Source organism: Emys orbicularis, chromosome 7, assembly GCF_028017835.1.
Source record: "Emys orbicularis isolate rEmyOrb1 chromosome 7, rEmyOrb1.hap1, whole genome shotgun sequence".
Taxonomy (NCBI): domain Eukaryota; kingdom Metazoa; phylum Chordata; order Testudines; family Emydidae; genus Emys; species Emys orbicularis.
The window spans coordinates 49421724-49439346 of record NC_088689.1 but is presented as its reverse complement, the minus strand read 5'-3'; the positions used below and the strand labels follow the sequence as shown (position 1 = coordinate 49439346).

The 17623-nt window shown below is 45.0% G+C and overlaps 1 protein-coding gene across 1 annotated transcript; it reads right to left on the bottom strand.

Annotated features, from left to right (window-relative positions):
• Positions 1-7550: 7550 nt before the first annotated feature.
• Positions 7551-9476, bottom strand: EGR2 (early growth response 2). The gene is made up of 2 exons (XM_065408174.1): positions 9299-9476; positions 7551-8737 (listed from the first exon to the last, which is right to left on the bottom strand). Exons 1-2 carry the CDS (start codon positions 9474-9476, stop codon positions 7551-7553), a joined length of 1365 nt encoding a protein of 454 aa, XP_065264246.1.
• Positions 9477-17623: the final 8147 nt, after the last annotated feature.

The window sequence follows — 17623 nt, the reverse complement described above, 5'->3', positions numbered from 1 at the left end:
AGCCGGCGCGGCCCCTCTCACGGTGAGGCTGCGCCAGAGCCCTCTGAGGACGGACCGCTCCCCCCTCCCTCGACTACTTCTTCCCCGGCAGGGATCGTGTGGGGCCCGCTGGAGTAGGGGGCCCCTCCTCCTCCTCCGGCAGGAGGTCAAAGAGCCGACAGCAGCGGGACGGGAGGATCTGGCTTGTGCCGTGGCTCACTCGAGATGTCGCAGCGGCTGCACTCGCTGTACAAAAGCCATAGCCACGATTCCCTTCCCAGCCGCCTTTGAAGTAATGCTAGTCACTACAGCAGGCCTAGCTCCTAGTCCGGGGGTGCGGAAAGCCACTCCCCAGCCTCCCCGGGGCAGTTGGATGCGTTGGGAGAGTATTTGTGTGCATGTCTTGGGCTATCATTTTCTCAGTTCAGCTCATCAGTTCCAACAATGAAGCATCCAGCTGCTGCGGCCATGGGCTGCACTCTTCTAGGGTACTGCTTCTCTACCAATGGATAATTGCAGTAGAAACAACTTTTTATACACAGACCATGCCCCAGAGGAGCTGATTGCCACTACACTAAGGGTGAAAAAATCTTGTGTGTTTCTGCCAATGGCCCACACAGGAGAGCAGTTTCTGGGGCAGATTATGGTACCATTTCCCTGTCCAAATCATCAGAAAGACACCAGCCAATTAACTCACACAGGAAACCCAAATCATAACCCTGGGTGATTTGGTGTGCTTGATCAGGGCAGTTATACAGACTTAGCTGCTTTATGGTGGCTGAGCATCTCCTACTCCTGACTAACGAGAATAGCAATATCCAGCCAGAACTACCGCTGTTAATGACATAGACTGTATTTGCAGGAAAGCTACAAAACTAAAACCTCTTTGTGCTTACGGCCAAGCTTTTTGAGTGGAGGGCACTAAACGATCCAGTGGATTTTTTTTTCTCTCCTTTTGACTGATGTGAAGACATGCAAAAGTAGTACTGTTTAAACTTCCACACAACTGAATGTTAAAGTAAATATCAGTATTTTGTCTAACCACTTAGGACACCCCTCTTTCATCCCCCCTCCTTCCTAAAGTTAAGAGAATAAATGCAATAAGAAACTTCACTCTTCTATAAGGCATGTTTGTAAGTGCTCTGAAAACTCACGAGGTGGTATTTCCAGCCTGTCTAGTCCCACTGACAGTGACTCCTCAAACGCAGCTTCCCTACTTTGTGGGTAGGAATAGGGAGTTTATCCCCACAACCCAAGGTAATAAACAAATGGGGAATCTTCTGTGTTTGTTGGGGACTGTCTCTGAAATGAGCATCAAGAAGATCTATATGGAACTAGCAAGACACCGAAAACTCTTGGGCCAGGAAATGCTCCTAGAATTAACACTAGCCATTTCTAAGGTTACAGTTAATTATAAATTAAGGTTTGTCACATTTTAAAGGGACATTGTCAGATAAACTACTTTAAACATTCCTTAAGTTACATAAAACATAAGATTAAAACTGAAAACTTGTAAAATTCTTTGCTATTTATGTTTGTACATTTCTTTGATTAATGAAAATAGAACAGCTTCTAATCAATTTCACTTTAAAGCGCTCATGCAGCCCTGTGTTAGGTGGAAACACTACACAGAATTTGTTGTTTTTTTAAACTTCATTGCTTTTTAAATGTTTTGTGGGAATTTTTCTAGTGGTCTTAGAGCTGTATATAAACATAATCCTTTAAATTTGGGACCAGATTTGACCTGAGGACATCCCTTGGAAGTGAGGCCTACATTTTGATACATAACGGAACATTACAGGCTTTATAAGCCTTGTGTTTTCTCTTTATAAAAATTGCTTTTTCATAAGGCTTTTCATAAACATAGTGTAAAGAAAACAGTGAATTTTGCTTTGCTATGGTGTAAGCAGTTTTGAGGTTTAGTTTGCCTATGATAGAGAGTATGACCTTTCTAACAATGGAGATACTTTTTCTATTAGTGAAATATTCTGTTTATACTACAGGGAAAGATTTTATGTGCCTGCATATCTTAATACATACTTTCTACCAGAGACCCAAACTTGGGTAGCCTTGACTTTCCTAGTCTCGTAGTAGTGACTTGAACAGAAAAAATATTGACTTAACCACTTCATAATTGATATACAAACCTGTTCTGGAAGTTTTCCCTTCACTATTTTTTCTTTGCTTTGTGCATTTTAAAAGCAGGTTTGTTTTTCCTGTATAGTTGCTTATGTGTGAGTTTTAAAATAATCCTTTTGTGGCTTTGTATTTAACAATACTTCAAGGAGCTTGTTCTTGCCTGCAAAAGATTGGATATGAAATGCACTGGAACACACACTACATTTTCAAATCTGTTTTCTGAAAAATGGAAGATGTTATTTCATGCAGTTTTCATTTATTTTTTGGCACTTCAAAGTGCCTGATTTCTACAGCTGCCATACTTGCTTCTCCTGGAATTCCATTGCAGCTCAGCTTTAAATAATAAATATGCAGTGAGATCACATGTTCTCTTATATTTAGTGGTAATGCAGTTCTTCAGTATATTATAATATGAGTCTAATTCTCTGTTCTGTAACACTAATGAAGACTTTTTTTTTCAGAATTCCTTATGGAAAACAGCATGTAGGGTGCAAGCAGCTCTACTGGAAATACAAACTGCTCCAAAGAGAATTTTTATCTAACCTGTTTTAGTCTCTCTTGTCTTTCTGCTCTCTCTTTTTGCTGTCAGTTTTACACCTTATGTAAAAACTAGTCATGATGTTTAATGGGATGTGACTTTAATGCATCTTTAATGGTAGTGATCCCTTACCTTGCATGATGTTCTGGCAACAATCACAGCAGAAGCTTTATTAAAGTGGAGCTAAAAGGACCAGTATTAAAAGAAGTCCTAGTGCCAGGAAGAAACAAACAACTAAGATGCATTAAAGAAAAGCCTTTTTGTTTAACAGGTTTTGCAACCTTCATATACTTAGTAATTAGAATTTACTTCAAACGCTCTTACTATCTTTAAACAGAAGGCTCAAGTCTGTATTGCTGTTCTTTCTCACTGCAGCCTGGGTATTGTGTTTTCATAACAGCAAAATTACTGCTGTTGATGATGAACTATAGAATAAATACAGGATATCTCACAGTTGACCTCTGATTATTTTCCCTTGCAAGTGTAAAAGTCTTATGAACCCAGCTGGGTGAAAATAATATATATTTTTTCTTTTGCAGTCACAAAGGTCTGTTGTGAATTATTTTTAAATTTAATTCATGTATAGTTTATACATCAGAATGAGTCTTTCCTGTTATGTCAGTGAAAATGCCAGGGCACTGTGACATTAATCTAGCTGTATCTGTGGCTTCCTTTCATAAACCTTCTACGCTCCCCATCTAGTCAAAGTGCTGTCTAGTTTCAATATTTTGACATTTGAGGACAGGTGTAAATCTGAGTCAAAGGCATGGACTTAAGAATGTAGTGTCAGCTGTCTTAAAGTTTTTGTTGTAGCCACATTGATTCATCTGTAGTTTTTCTTAAATCAACCTATTTATTATGCATCCTTTTTCTGTCAGGTTTATGCCTCTTTTCTCCTTTAATGTAATGAATGTAATCATTTAACATGTTAAATTGTTCTGACTCGAGTATATAATCTTGCACTAATACAACTGCAGTTAGATCTGTGGTATATTTTGGACAAACTAGCTAGCCATTGCTGAGCTGCAGTCATAGTAGGAGAGCTGCCCTGCCCTGACCATGAATCAGTGGGGCTTTGGAACTTTAGCACATTGAAAGAACCAGATCACTGACTATCTCCAATACAGTGAGCTACTGATGCTAAACAAGAAAGCTGTGTTTCCCATAGGGTGGCATTCAACATCCATTCAGGTCTTGGAGCTCCTATGTTAAATCAGTCATTAAACATTCAACTGTGTCTTTTGGAAACCACCTCTATATGGTATGAGATAGCAATGCTGAAGTATACTGAAAGCCATGGCGCAATGAAAAATGAATTCCCTCGAGTACCTATGATCTGGTACCTATTAATGCTGGCAGCTATGTTTTCTCACAGCTATGTAGTTGTTCTCGGCTATTAGCAAATAGAGACCTGATTGTAGTTAGTCAAAGCTGAACAAAATCAAACTTATTTCATGTTCAGTTTCAAGTCACACAATAAAAAGATCCTGGTCTTTCAGGTGCGTGGTGTGAGCTGCTAAGGAAAAGATCAATCTCAGGAAAAAAGGAAACAGCTTTCAATGTTCAACTTTGTTCTAGTGGAGATTGTCAGCCTTTTTACTCTGGGATGCGTTGAGCAGTTTACAGTGCCAAAAAGCTGCACTGAGCTGAAAGTTGCATACAGCTGTCTTGTGGTAGAGCCCTTTAAGGAAGGTTTTTTAAAAAACCAATTATATCTATTCTGTTACCCACCCACCCCCTGAATTATTGGAGTGTAAAGCAATTAGTGGTCCTGTTTCTTCCCACCCACGCTTTAAACTCTTAATATACTTCAGGCAAATAAGTGAAGTTTGGTAGGCATAGCTATAATGTGTTCTCTGCCATTTCCAATCATGTTAACTTTTGCAGAACTACTGCAGCTTTTACAAATCTACATCAGAAAATACATAGCAGCAAAACATTTCATATAAAGACAGGCTTTGTGTATTATGCATGTTACTTTAGTTTCTTGTTCACCTGAACCCAGTGCAGGTAGCGTACCCAGTTCAGTACTTCCCACTGTGGCTAACTCCCCTATAAAATTAATGAGGGGTTTGCCAGCGTAAAGAGCTGAATTAGGACCTCATAGTGTATGCCAAAGGATCTACCCAACCTATGGAGGCATTCACACAGAACCTTGGCTGAGGGAAATTAAAGATGGCTAAAGTAAATGAGACGTGGATAGTCAGCATCTCTTAAGATCAGCCTCAACAATCATATAGTATAACCTAGCATATCTGTATAATGGAAGAAGAAAAACTACATAGTAGCTTTAAATGTTATGTGATTTTCCTTCTGCAAAGGTCCACATCAAGATTTTCGCTATCATACACATACAGCTAAGAATTACTTTCAGGAGCAGTTTGCTGCCTCTGACAGTAAAAGGCTCAATTCTGATTGAACAATATCAGCTTGTTTTGAAATTTGAGTCACCTGATTTAATTAAAATAAGTACTAGACATGTTTTCAGGTAATCTAAAGAAAGCACATACACACTTGTCTATAATATATTATCAGCTATTTCACAAGAAGGGGTGTACACAGTGAATGTGCAAACAATCTGTACAGCATGAAAGAGTGCCAGATTTTCTGTACAATTGACAAAGTAATTCGTGAACCCAGGAAGAAACTCCAGTAGTGAGTGAGATATATTCACAGACAGGTCAGGTGAGCAATGTTGTTGCTACAGCTGGTAAAGCTTTTACCTTTACCTTTTGTTTTTAGGCTTGTTGGGTGTATGAAGTTGTGTGAGTCTTTGGCAATTATTTGAGTAAATACTGGGGAGAGCCATCACATTTCTTTGATTCTGTAGCCCCAATCTACCCAGCAGTACAGCAAGAGAATTTAGGAAACACTTAGGTGACCATTGGATAGGGACTTGCAGGTTGGCTGTGTTTGGTGAACATAGCCCACAGATGGACTGTGCCAGTGACGGGTGCCACAAACCCATCGAAACAGGTGATCTCTAAGCCATCACTGTCTATAAGCTCTGCCCTGGTGCAATTCCACTTTCAATGGCGTTACACCCAGGGTGAACTTGGCAAGTGTTTAACAGTTGTACTTACAGCTAATCTTTGCAGGCCTGTCATAGCGGCTAATATCAGCGCACTTTGTTCTAAACAAATGCTACTCAATTGCGGCACTTGTTTGTGGAAACTGAAAGCTCTTTGCACCGTGACCGCTCTTGAGCACTTTCCATAAAGCCACACACATCTTGACTCGTATCTCAGCTCTGAGACTAGCTTTCTCCGAGTGGGCACTGAGATGATGGTATTTATTTTCCAGAGCCCACTTTGGGAGTTTTAATTAGCCTGCTTTAAATCACGGAACAATAATGAGTCAAAATACAGTTCACCGGTTTAGATTAGCATTTCTATTTATTCCTAGGGGAAGTCCCCACCGCTCTACCAGTTGCTTGTTTGTACACTGGGGACGGGGGAGTGTTTGCATTTCCGTAGGGGGTAGTTTGCACAGTGCAAAAAAAAAAAAAAGGGTGGGGTGCTGGCGAGTCTCCCCACTCGGAAATAGCGTCTATTATTTGAACCGACTCCAGGAAACTCACAATCAGTACAAAGTGTACGTACCCAAACCACACGTCCCGTGCTCTTTTGGAGACGGAAGGCTACAGACAGGGTGAAATCCTGGCTTAATTGAAATCATTGGGTGGGGAAGAGGGGTGTCATTAGCTTCAATTGGGCCAGTATTTCACTCAAAATCTAAAATACAGATGAGTGATTGATGTATTTTACAGTAGAACTGTACTGTGAGTCACCTAAAATAAATGTTATATACCTATTGGAGGTGACTAACCAGTGCCTTTGTCTGTATAAACCTAAAGAAACAGTTTTCAACTTAGCATCATTAAGATATTTGTCTCCTTTTATAAACGAGTTAAGCACCGAACCTATTGTTGAAAAAGTATTTATTTACAGAATACTCATAAAGAAACCATCTCTCCTTTGAGTTCTGGTTAGTGGTTGTGTATTATTAGACTATACCATTTCTATTTCAGCTATTGTTCCGAGCGGACAATTGATGTGCCAACTCTAGCAAGATTATTTACATCCTCATCTGAAATCTGACTACAAATGTAACACTTTTAAGTCACAAAAACAGTGCGTACAAAAATATAGTTTCTAAAAAATACAAATATTAATGGGCAGAAATGTACAGCCATACTAAGATCAGGGACTGAACACGTTTCTGTCGTAATTAATAAGGCAACCCATTTACATGCAGACACTGAAACACTGTCTACATCACACAAGGCACCAAGGACACTTCAACACGTTTGCATGCATCCTAACAGCAGAGAATATACGTACATCCCATCTTCAATAAATTAACTTCTCTGCCGCTCATTTTGATAGATCACATAAATGCTTTGCCTCCCCCCATTCCCAAAGGCTGAGAACTCAACAGTGCACATCAAAAAATACACAAAATCGGAGTGAATATACGCTGAAAAATAGCCATTTAAAACTCTGGAAACCACCTGTCCCTTGTCCCGTCCCATCAGATTGCACTTCTGTGCTCCAAGTTAGTTGCACTGATATTGCTGAAAGGATTTACATTTACACGCAACCACTTGGATTCCTAGTCAAGGGCCCCAGAGCGTGTGCCCGTCCCCGCTTCCTCCTCACGGCACATCAGCCCCAAGGCAGTGAACAAAGCTATAAAGTGCACAGTGGTTCAGCCCGCCGCCAGCCGAGCATACACGGTACCCCCCGTGCTGGCCAGGCCGCGCTCTGCAGAGTCAGTCGGCAGCCCCTCTCCGGCGGCCGGGGCGGGAGGTGTGAGGGCGGGCCGGGCAGCGCTCGGCGCTACGCCGTGGCGCCCGGGGAGCAGGCGATAGTGCGCGCGCAGGGGGGCTGCCTCAGGGCGTCCTGGTCCTGGAGGCGCAGGCAGCCAGGCTCCCCGAGCCGGCGGCGCTGCTGCTGCCGCACACGGCGCCTGGCGGGGGCGCGGCCTGGGCGCTGGCCCCGCTGGAGGAGGAGGGGGCGGCAGCGCCCTTCCTCTCCTTCTGGCGCAGGTGGATCTTGGTGTGGCGCTTTCTCTCGTCGCTGCGGGCGAACTTCCGGCCGCAGAAGTCGCAGGCGAAGGGCTTCTCGCCCGTGTGCGTGCGGATGTGGGTGGTGAGGTGGTCGCTGCGGCTGAAGTTGCGCATGCAGATGCGGCACTGGAAGGGCTTGTGGCCGGTGTGGATGCGGATGTGCCGCGTTAGCTCGTCCGAGCGGGAGAAGCGGCGGTCGCAGCCCTCGGCCGGGCACGGGTAGGGCCGCTCGTGCACCGGCGTCTTGCTGGGCCGGTTCGGGTACTTGCGGGGCCGCAGGATGGGCCGCAGGGGCAAGTTGTGCGGGCTGTAGGCGCTGGCGGGCAGCCGGCCGCCTTCCCCGCCTCCCCCTGCTGCCCCGGCCCCCGGCCCGCCCAGGGTGAAGTTGCGGATGGTGGAGAGCGGCGTGAGCGGCGGCGGGACCCTGAGGGAGTCCAGGGGGCACGGGAAGGGCTTGCGCTCGGGCGGGGCGTGCAGCTCCCGCTGGCACTGGGCGGGCGGGAAGAAACCCGGGTAATCCGGGATCATAGAGAAGATCCCGCCGTCCGCGGCCGCTTTGGGGGAAGGGTAGGACGGGGGCGGGTGGTAGGGCAGAGAGCCCCCGGCCGAGGCGGGCAGGAAAGCGGAGGAGGGGTCCTGCTGGTAGAGCTCCCCGCAGCCCGAGTAGGGAGGCGGAGGTGAGTACAGGTGCTCCAGGTCTCCGGGCTGGTTCTGAGCCATGCTGCAGCTCAGAGCGCTGCTGGCCAGCGGGTTGGGGGAGGCAGAAGATGCTGTGGAGGAAGAAGTGGCCGATGAAGAGGGGGTGCTGACCCCCTGCAGGATCCCAGCGCTCACGATGTTAATGATCCCCTCCGGATAGCAGCCGGCTCCTGGGTACTGAGGGTCGATGGAGAATTTGCCCATGTAGGTAAAAGTCTGATTGCGGGAAGCAGAAACTGCTGGGGCAAAGCTGCTGGCATAAGGCAGATCCAGGGACCTCTTGTCACTCATGTCAATATTGATCATTCCATCTGGGAATTAAAGAGAGGCGATCGGTCAGTGCACGGCCACCCTCCACTCCCAAGGACACCTGGCTGCTTTCAGGACTATGGCTTCACCATGTTCTTCGCCCTTCTAAGAAGCATGTTATCAACATGGCCAAATACTGTCTTGTAGTTCACTTCCAGGTGTCCACCTGCCTATATGGGGCGGGGGTTCTTTTTCCCTCTGGACGCTTTAATTTACAAGGGACATATATTGCACTAATTTCAAGGCTCGCCAGTCCCAACTTTATCTTAGTTTAATGCACACACAAAATGGATTACAGAATGCCTTAGAGTAGCCTAACCACATTGCTGCGGACAACTTGCTGTAGTCCTTTACGCTGTTATTTCTCGGCATGCAGACGTTAATCCAATTAACAAGCACTCCGATTTATGTATACATTAACACATGTTGCCACTGACCTAATCAGCAAATTCTTTTCTAGTTTTCTTTCTGTTTCGCTTAAATGTGATCAGCAGCGTACAATGGGACCGCAAGTCAGACAAGTAAACACCCTGCACATGCACAGCTTAAAAAGTGATGCTTACCTCCTGTCACACTGCTCATCTGGTCAAACGGTCCTCCTAAGTCAGCATTGGGGAAGATTGTGACCGAAGTTGGCAATGTGGTAGCGATGTCATCCACAGGGTAAATGTTTTCGGATAGCTGATGCACAAAACCACTGAGAGTTACTGGAATTTTGTCTACGGTCTTGGCAGTCATCATTTGGTCAATAAACAACCTTGAAAACAACTTTCACTACTTGTAGTGTTAATACTATAGGGTTATTTGTTTCTTCCACGCTAAAAAAATCAAGTAAATTTATACTTAAAGTCTGTTACTGCCTCTGTGTTGCTCTGTAAAAGCCCAGTAGTTGCTGTAGTGTTATTGTAACAGTCAGTGTCCCTTGCAGAGCTGTTAATCACTTGCAGCTCTCAGTAGATGGAAAGTGTTGCAGTAAGTATTTATGGGGAGGCCCTGAATGCCCAGGACGTCACTGCCCATATAAGGACTGAGGAACAGGGAAGGGCGAGCCGGGCGGAATCATCACATGGGAGATTAGCATGCGGTCTCTCCGTAGTCGGATCCGGGCCCGCTGCAGCTGCTCCTCTCACAGGCAGGCTGATGCTTGGCCGCGGATTTTCGGCAACGGACCGTAACTTTTTATAAAGATAGTAATAGATCCAGTGCACGCAAATCGGGAAAGCCTGTGGGAGGTGCTTGTCTCGCTCGCAGAGCACGAAGCACCGAGCGAGGGATATTCCGGTTTCTTAGGCTCTTGCCTAAAAAGGCGAGGATCCGGTCCCTGAGGGCTCCGCCTCTCCATGCCTTTTTAGGAGTCGTTCCGGAAAATTAAACTTCGGAAAGAAAACGAGCGGAGCCGAGACAGTACAGTCAAACCCCTACTCACTTTTTTATCCGCTTTTAACCGCAAGCGACGAATCAGAAAATAGCTACATTCACGGAATCTGACTTCTTTTTTCTGAATTGCTGGTGGAAAGAGACACTGATAAGAGTGAATGTGGTATTGCTTTTTTGGAAAGTGTGTGATCTATTTATACTGTAGCGAAAACGGAACTTTTTCTTGTTGTTGTTGTGGCTGCCACTGAAGGAGAGTAACAGAATAACAACAAGGCTGAGCTTAATGTAGTTTTGTCCCAGCAGAAAGAGCCGAGGCCTCTTAACCAAACCCTCCAACTATAGATTCCCTGGATTTCCAATGAAGCTGGCTCGTGTCCTAGATAGGGGTGTTCAGTTTCTTTAGGAGATTGACCCAGAGTTGGAGTAGTTATGGTCTTTCTCCGGAATGATCTCCTCCAAATGTCCACTGAAGTAACAGGTTTCTCTTAGATCAGGCTGTAACTAGTTGCACTGTTATAGATCTGTTTACTTCTCTGGTAACTGCAGTTGCGAAACACATGCTACATAAGACACTTTTCTTGCATCTCTTGATGGAAAACCTAGTTTCTATCGTATTTTTAGAAATTAGTTATTGTACTGAATTATTTTGTAAATAAAGCTGCCGATGGGGATAACTTTTTCCTTAATGATACACAATCAGTGATCATTTTACAGGGTTACTTCGACCAGTGCAGTTTATTTTCATTAGATATAGAGGATCAAATTCTGCACTGCCTTACACAGCCTATTAATATCCATATAGGATGCAAAGTAGCGCAGATTTGGGCCTATGATTTGGATAGGGACCTGATAATGTCTGCTTCCTTAATCTAAACATAAAACAAACTTGATACCGGCAAGTTTGAAAGTAGAACATTCATCTGCAGAGGATTATTGAGAAAAATATAGCTAGCAGGGACAAAACAAAGGGACTTTTATGGTCCTGAAATGTATGTTCCCAATTATTTTATTTTGCCAAACAGAAGGTACTAAACTATCTCCCCAACTTATTCTGAAGAGAAAACATTTCTTTCCAATAACGGCATCTCAGAACACAGTTTAAAAAGGACAAGCTGGCTTTTTATTGGGAAAAAACAGAAGAGAACAAGATTTCAGTTTTCAGCGTGTGGTAACTAGCGTGTAAAACTTGCAACCGCACTGCTGACAGTCTCCACTGGAAAGATCTCCTATCCGTAAAACTTCTTGCTCAAGCGCCACGCTGTGGAAAAGGTGTCAACTGCAGGTTAGACGAACTATCACCCGCCTTGATAGCACTACGGAAAACTAAGCACATCATAAAACCATCCGAAGAAGTGGGTTGTAGCCCACGAAAGCTTATGCTCTAATAAATTTGTTAGTCTCTAAGGTGCCACAAGTACTCCTGTTCTTATCATAAAACCACTTTCTGATAACGTGCATGCACATAGGGCTCCCCAGTTTTCCTGAGAGATTTCATATCAGTTCTTTGCTTAGCTCGATTACTTCTTAGATATTATATAATTATTCACGGTAGGGCTTTATTTGGTCCCTAGGTAAATGTTTATATAAAGAGTTATTGAAGAATTGTGAAGTTAATTTTCAAAGGCACAGTGGGAATTTAGGCAGCCAACTCCCATTGACTTTCAGTCGGAGTTGAGCATCTGAAAATGTCCCCTTTGGGTCTTGTAATAGGCATGCAATCCCCTTAACGTTTTGGATAGTATTTGTTAAACGTCTATACCTCTATACAAGGGAGAGATCTTACCAAGCGCGATCAGCTTCAGGTGATAAGGCATCGTGTCAAGAAAGCATAGCCATCCTGTGCCGGCAGTTGCGGGAGACCCACACACCCAGTAGACACCAAAGGCAAGAGTGAGAATGGAGGCAGATTCCTATTTCCCTCCTTGATGAACATTTAAAATTATGCAAACACCCCCTAACAATGCTGGGCTCGCATTACTGCAAGGATATGGTGCAAACCCGGACTGGTTGGCTTCCATAGAACCATATTCACATGGTTCCCCGCCCCCTCCCAAAGACTATTTACACGGGTTTTAGACTACTGCAGCATCTGTTGTGGCTTTTCCTCAACGCAGAACTCTTCGGGATTGCTTATAAAGTCAAGGATCATAGTAAGGGACTAACTTGCAAAATCTTCACTAACCATTTCAGGGTTACATTAGACTGTTTAGCGAGGACGTGACTATACAATAAAATGAAATCTGATCTCCTTTTACCTTCCTTTAATATGTGGGTAGTTCAAAGACAATATATTTCAGCTAACCAGCATGGCAAGCAAGCTGTGGCTGAGGCAAGTCTACAAGAACAGGGCATGCCACGGCTAGATGTGTGTTTTAAGAGTCACGAGATTACCATTAGGCATTTCGTCACGCACACCTCCCCTTCCCAGTAAATTAAACAATTCCTAAATGTGCCTCTTTGAACAAACACTGAGTGCCCATGTAAATCCGGCTACACAAGAGCAGCTGCTTCATGATGTTTAATACATTAAAATAACATTGGGAACACGTGTTGCTCATTTCCACTCGAATTGGAGTGCTTTCTGCGGCAGCCAGTGTTCACACACGTGGGTGGGCAGGTAGGTGCTTTGATTTTTGTTTTAGTTGTACCTGCATCGTTCTTTCCACAGCCTGAGGGCGGGAGGGGAGATTAGTGTTGGCACTAGACTAAAGCAAGCAGGAGCTTTTGGCTTGCTGATGAACTCCCAGCTCCCCCTGCTCCGGAGTTAAGGGACTGGGAGGTGCCCCCTATGGCCGGGGGGACCCTGCGGGTGAAATCCTGGCCCCGGCAAAGTCCATGGCAAATCCCCAGTGACTTCAATGAGGTCAGGATTTCACCCTGCCTGCTGTAAAGGTGCCCTGAGCCTGGGGCAGGGAGCTCAGCCTGCGCACTGCCCCTCAGACCGGCATTCTCCAGCGGATGCTGCAGCTAGGGGAGTGATGGGGACGCAGCTCTCTACACTCACCTGCTCCCAAGGGCTACTGGGAAAGTTCCCGTAAAACTCGGCTGCTTCAATCCCGCATCTCATCCAAGGGCGGGGGAGCTAGTGCAGCAGCTGCCCGGGCTTACCGCTCCAGAGAGCAGCTGTGCCCACTCAGAACTCGCGTTCCCTTTGCCAGGTGACCCGAGCCCGCCCCGCCGTGAACGCTAGCGGGGTTAGCGCTCTGCGGCAGCAGCTGCACAGAGACACCCCGGAGCCCAGGGTGCGGGAGAGGAGGAGCTGCCACACAGACCTTACAAAAGTGACGCTTTAGGCACGGACTTGCTCGTTCACCATTAGCGCCCGTAGAAGTTTGCAAAGCTGGAAATGGGGGGAGGGAAAGAAGGAGGCAGCCAGTGTCAAGATACTCAAGACCATCATCTGAACCTTATAACCTATGCTTCCAGGCCCAGGCCTGTCCTCTGTAGGATACTCAGATGAGGCCTTGTGGCAGCTGAGCAGAAATGGGGGTGGGGGTCCTTTGCATAGTGTACAAAAGAGTGTCCAATAGCTTTTGGGTAGAAATTCTCTCACTTTCGGAAATAGAGAAATCGATACTGCAGAAGAGCATGGGTGATCGAATCATAGACATATAGGCCTAGAAGGAACCTTAAGAAGTCATGCTGTCAAGTCCCCTACTCTGAGGCAGGAACGAGTAATCCTAGATCATCCCTGACTGGGATTTCCACAACCTCCCTTGGTAACCTAGTCCAGTGCTTAACCACCCTTAATAGTTGGAAAGTTTTTCCTTACATCTAACCTAAATCTCCCTTGCTACAGATTAAGCCAATTACTTTTTATCTTACCAGCAGTGGGCATAGAGAACAATTGGTCACTGTCCTCTCTGTAACCACGTTTAACATAGTTGAAGACTATCAGGTCTGCCCTCAGTCTTCTTTTCTCAAGACTGAACGTGCCTAGGTTTTGTTTCATTTTTTTAAGGCCTCTAAACCTTATATTATTTTTGTTGCTTTCTTTGGGGCTTTCTCCAATTTGTCTACATCTTTCTTAAAGGTGGCACCCAGAACTGGACACAGTACTCCAGCTGAGGCCTCACCAGTGTGAGTAGAGCAAGACAATTACCTTTTACAGATGACAATCCTGTTAATAGACCCGAGAATGACATTAGTCTTTTTTGTAACAACATTACTTGGTTGACTGATATTCAACTTGTGACCTTCTATAACCCTCAGATCCTTTTCAACAGTACTAACATCTAGCCAGTTATCCCCCAATGTGTGGTTGTATATTTGATTTTTTTTCTTCCTCAATGTAGTACTTTGCACTTGTCTTTACTGAATTTCCTCTTGTTGATTTCAAACCAATTTGCCAAGATCATTTTGAATTCTAATCCTGTCCTCCAAAGTACTAGTAATCTCTCCCACCTTGGTATCATCCACAAATTTCATAAGCTTGCCCTGATTTCCATTATTAAAATCCTTAATGAAAATATTCTATAGTAGTGGGCCCAGAACAGATCACTGTGAGACCCCACTACATACAGCCTTCCAATTTGACAGCAAACCATTGACAACTACTCTTTCAGTATGTGCAAAACTGGTTGAAAGACCACCACCCCATAATAATTTCATCAAGACCACATTTCCCTAGTTTGCTTATGAGGAGGTCATGTGGAACTATGCCAAAAACCGTACCAAAAATTAAGATATATCACATCTACCACTCCCTCCCCCCATCAACTAAGCCATGAATTCTGTCAAAGAAGGAAATTAGGTTGGTTTGGCATGATTGGTTCTTGACAAATCCATACTGGCTGCTCCTAGGTGCTTACAATTGGCTAATTTGTTCCAGTATCTTTCCCAGTATCTAAATTGGGCTGACTGGTCTATAATTCCTTGGGTCTTCTTTGTTCCCCTTTCTAAAGATCAGTACTGTGTTTGTCCTTCTCCAGTCCTCCAGGACCTCACCCATCTTTCAGGAGTTCAGACATCATTACTAACTGTTCCACAATTTCTTCATCTAGTTCCTTAAGTATTTTAGGATGATTTCATCAGGCCTTGCAGCATTGAATACATCTAAATTATCAAAATACTCTTTAACCTATTCTTTCCCTAGTTTGCCTTGCATTCCTTCTGCCTTGTTTAATATTAATGTGATGTGTCTATTCAGGACAATATGGCAATCTGAGTTTTATGAAGATACCCCCTTATTATTTATTTGGGAATTTCTGTGGATAATTATATGTCCCTTATTATAGTATCCATATATTTGTTGTGGAGAATTATTTGTTTACCCAGAATAAGAAACTAATAACAGTTAACTCCAGGTTTCTGTATAGCAGATTAAATCTATTGTTCTGTTAAAACCCAGCTGTCACCTCTTCAATTCAGCAGAGAAGTCACCTCGCCTCTCCACAAACTAGAGCCACTATCCAGCAGGAAAGGGGGTAATCAGAGGGACTGGAGAAGAGTCAGGCAACAGCAGCTTGACCACGCATGTTGTCTTCTGAAAGGGCCCAAGGAAGCATAGCAGGGGAAGCCACTGTGCAGCCAGTGCTGGGTGAGGCTCCTACAGACACAGCTATGTGTAAGGGTATGTCTACACTGCAGCTGGCCTGTGCCAGCTCAGTCGGCCTCATGGGACTTAGCCTGTGGGGATGTTGAATTGCAGTGTAGACCTTCAGGCTCAGGCTGGATCCCAGGCTCTGAGATGGGAGGGTCCCAGAGCATGGGCTGCAGCCTGAGCCCAAAGGCCACCACCAGAATTAAACAAGCCCACAACCCAAGGCCCACAAGCCTGAGTCAGCTGACACAGGCCAGCTAAGGGTTTTTCATGGCAATGTAGACATACCCTCAGAGCCTGATCTGTGGAGTTGAGTTCCTGGCTGTAACTCCTTGCCCTTTGGCATTAGAAATAGTCCTGCTCTGAGTAGGTGTGGATGTAATGCTGCAGGGGCTTCTCCAGTTATATAACAATATAGATTGATATTCCAAGTTCCATGGACTTTTACACTTAAAGGAGAAGAGGTAACAATTGGGTATAAAAAATAATATTCCTAGCTGACTGCTCCCTATGGGGTGGAGGATCTAGTTCACTGTCCCATACATGTGAATTTGATAACCACTCTTAGGAAACCATGGACTGGCCCTCTGTTTACAAAGAAGGATACATTGACATGTAAAGAGCCTTTCCAGCCCCCTCACTTCCTCTCCCTATGGCCAGGGCTGGCTCCAGGCACCAGCTTACCAAGCAGGTGCTTGGGGCGGCCACTTCGGAGAGGGGCGGCACGTCCAGCTGTTCGGCGGCAATTCGGCGGACAGTCCCTCACTCCTGCTCGGAGCAAAGGACCTCCCGCCGAATTGCCGCCGCAGATCGCGATCGCAGCTTTTTGTTTGTTTGTTTGGCTGCTTGGGGCGGCCAAAACCCTGGAGCCGGCCCTGCCTATGGCTGAGACACTATGTTTTCTCTTGCTTTCTAGCTGTAATCCCTAAACACCTTCTCCTCTTGGCTACTCACCTCACTGGCCCCTACTAAATAACTCCTCAGTCTTTCATTCCCCTTTGGCCTGTTCCCCTCAAAATACAGCCATGTCCTGGCCTCCTCCATCCTCTGAAAACCCACTCTTGAACCCACTTGCTTCCTCTCCATTCTTCCCTTTACCTCTAAGCTCACAGGAACAGGCCCTGGACAGCCATTGCCTCAAATTGTATCTTTCCAACTCAACCCTGGACCCCTTCCAGTGCAGCTTTCACACAGCCCTACCTGATTGAATGCAATGAATCCCATTTGATCTCAGAAGCTAAACTATCCTGGTACTTGGAGACCACCTGGGAATCCCAGCTGCTGTAGGCGGCTTTCAGCTTTCCCCACTCACCTCTCCCAGAAATTGCTCTCACTACGATTTATATCAACCTTTTCCTGCCCAAATCTCAGAGCCCATATTCCATCCTCATCCTCTTTGCTACTTTTCATTGTCCATTACACACTCCTTGCAACTGTGTTCTGTCCTGGTTCTCACCCTGCCTCATGGATCTTTCAGTGTCTATTTTAGTAGGTCCTTCTTCTCTCCCTCCATCAAGCTTGTGGGGGTAGAGGGAGCTATTGGACTCCCCTTCCTTGGCCTGTCCCTTCATATCCAATCTTTAGTGATCTCAGCTCCATGAATCTCTCCATCTGCCTTTCATTGTACACTCTCTCTCTCTCATAATAAGATAATCAAAAGTGAGCTCATTATTCAAGTTCCAATCCTTTTTATAGTACTAAAAATAACTTCACTTTACACTATAAATTAGTCATTCATATACTGCTCCTGCACACTGTGCCACAATTTACAGCTTCTATATCTTTCCATTGATGGGTGTTTCAGTGATGTATTATTTCTGAGAGCATGTTTTCCCATACTATGTTCTTGGCACTAATCTTACTGCTTTATAATTTTTTGCCCCATGAACTATCTGTTTAGTCAGGTGCTACAAAAGCAACTCTCAAACCATGATTTGTAGTCCTTGGAGCCTATCCTAGTGGTCTGCAG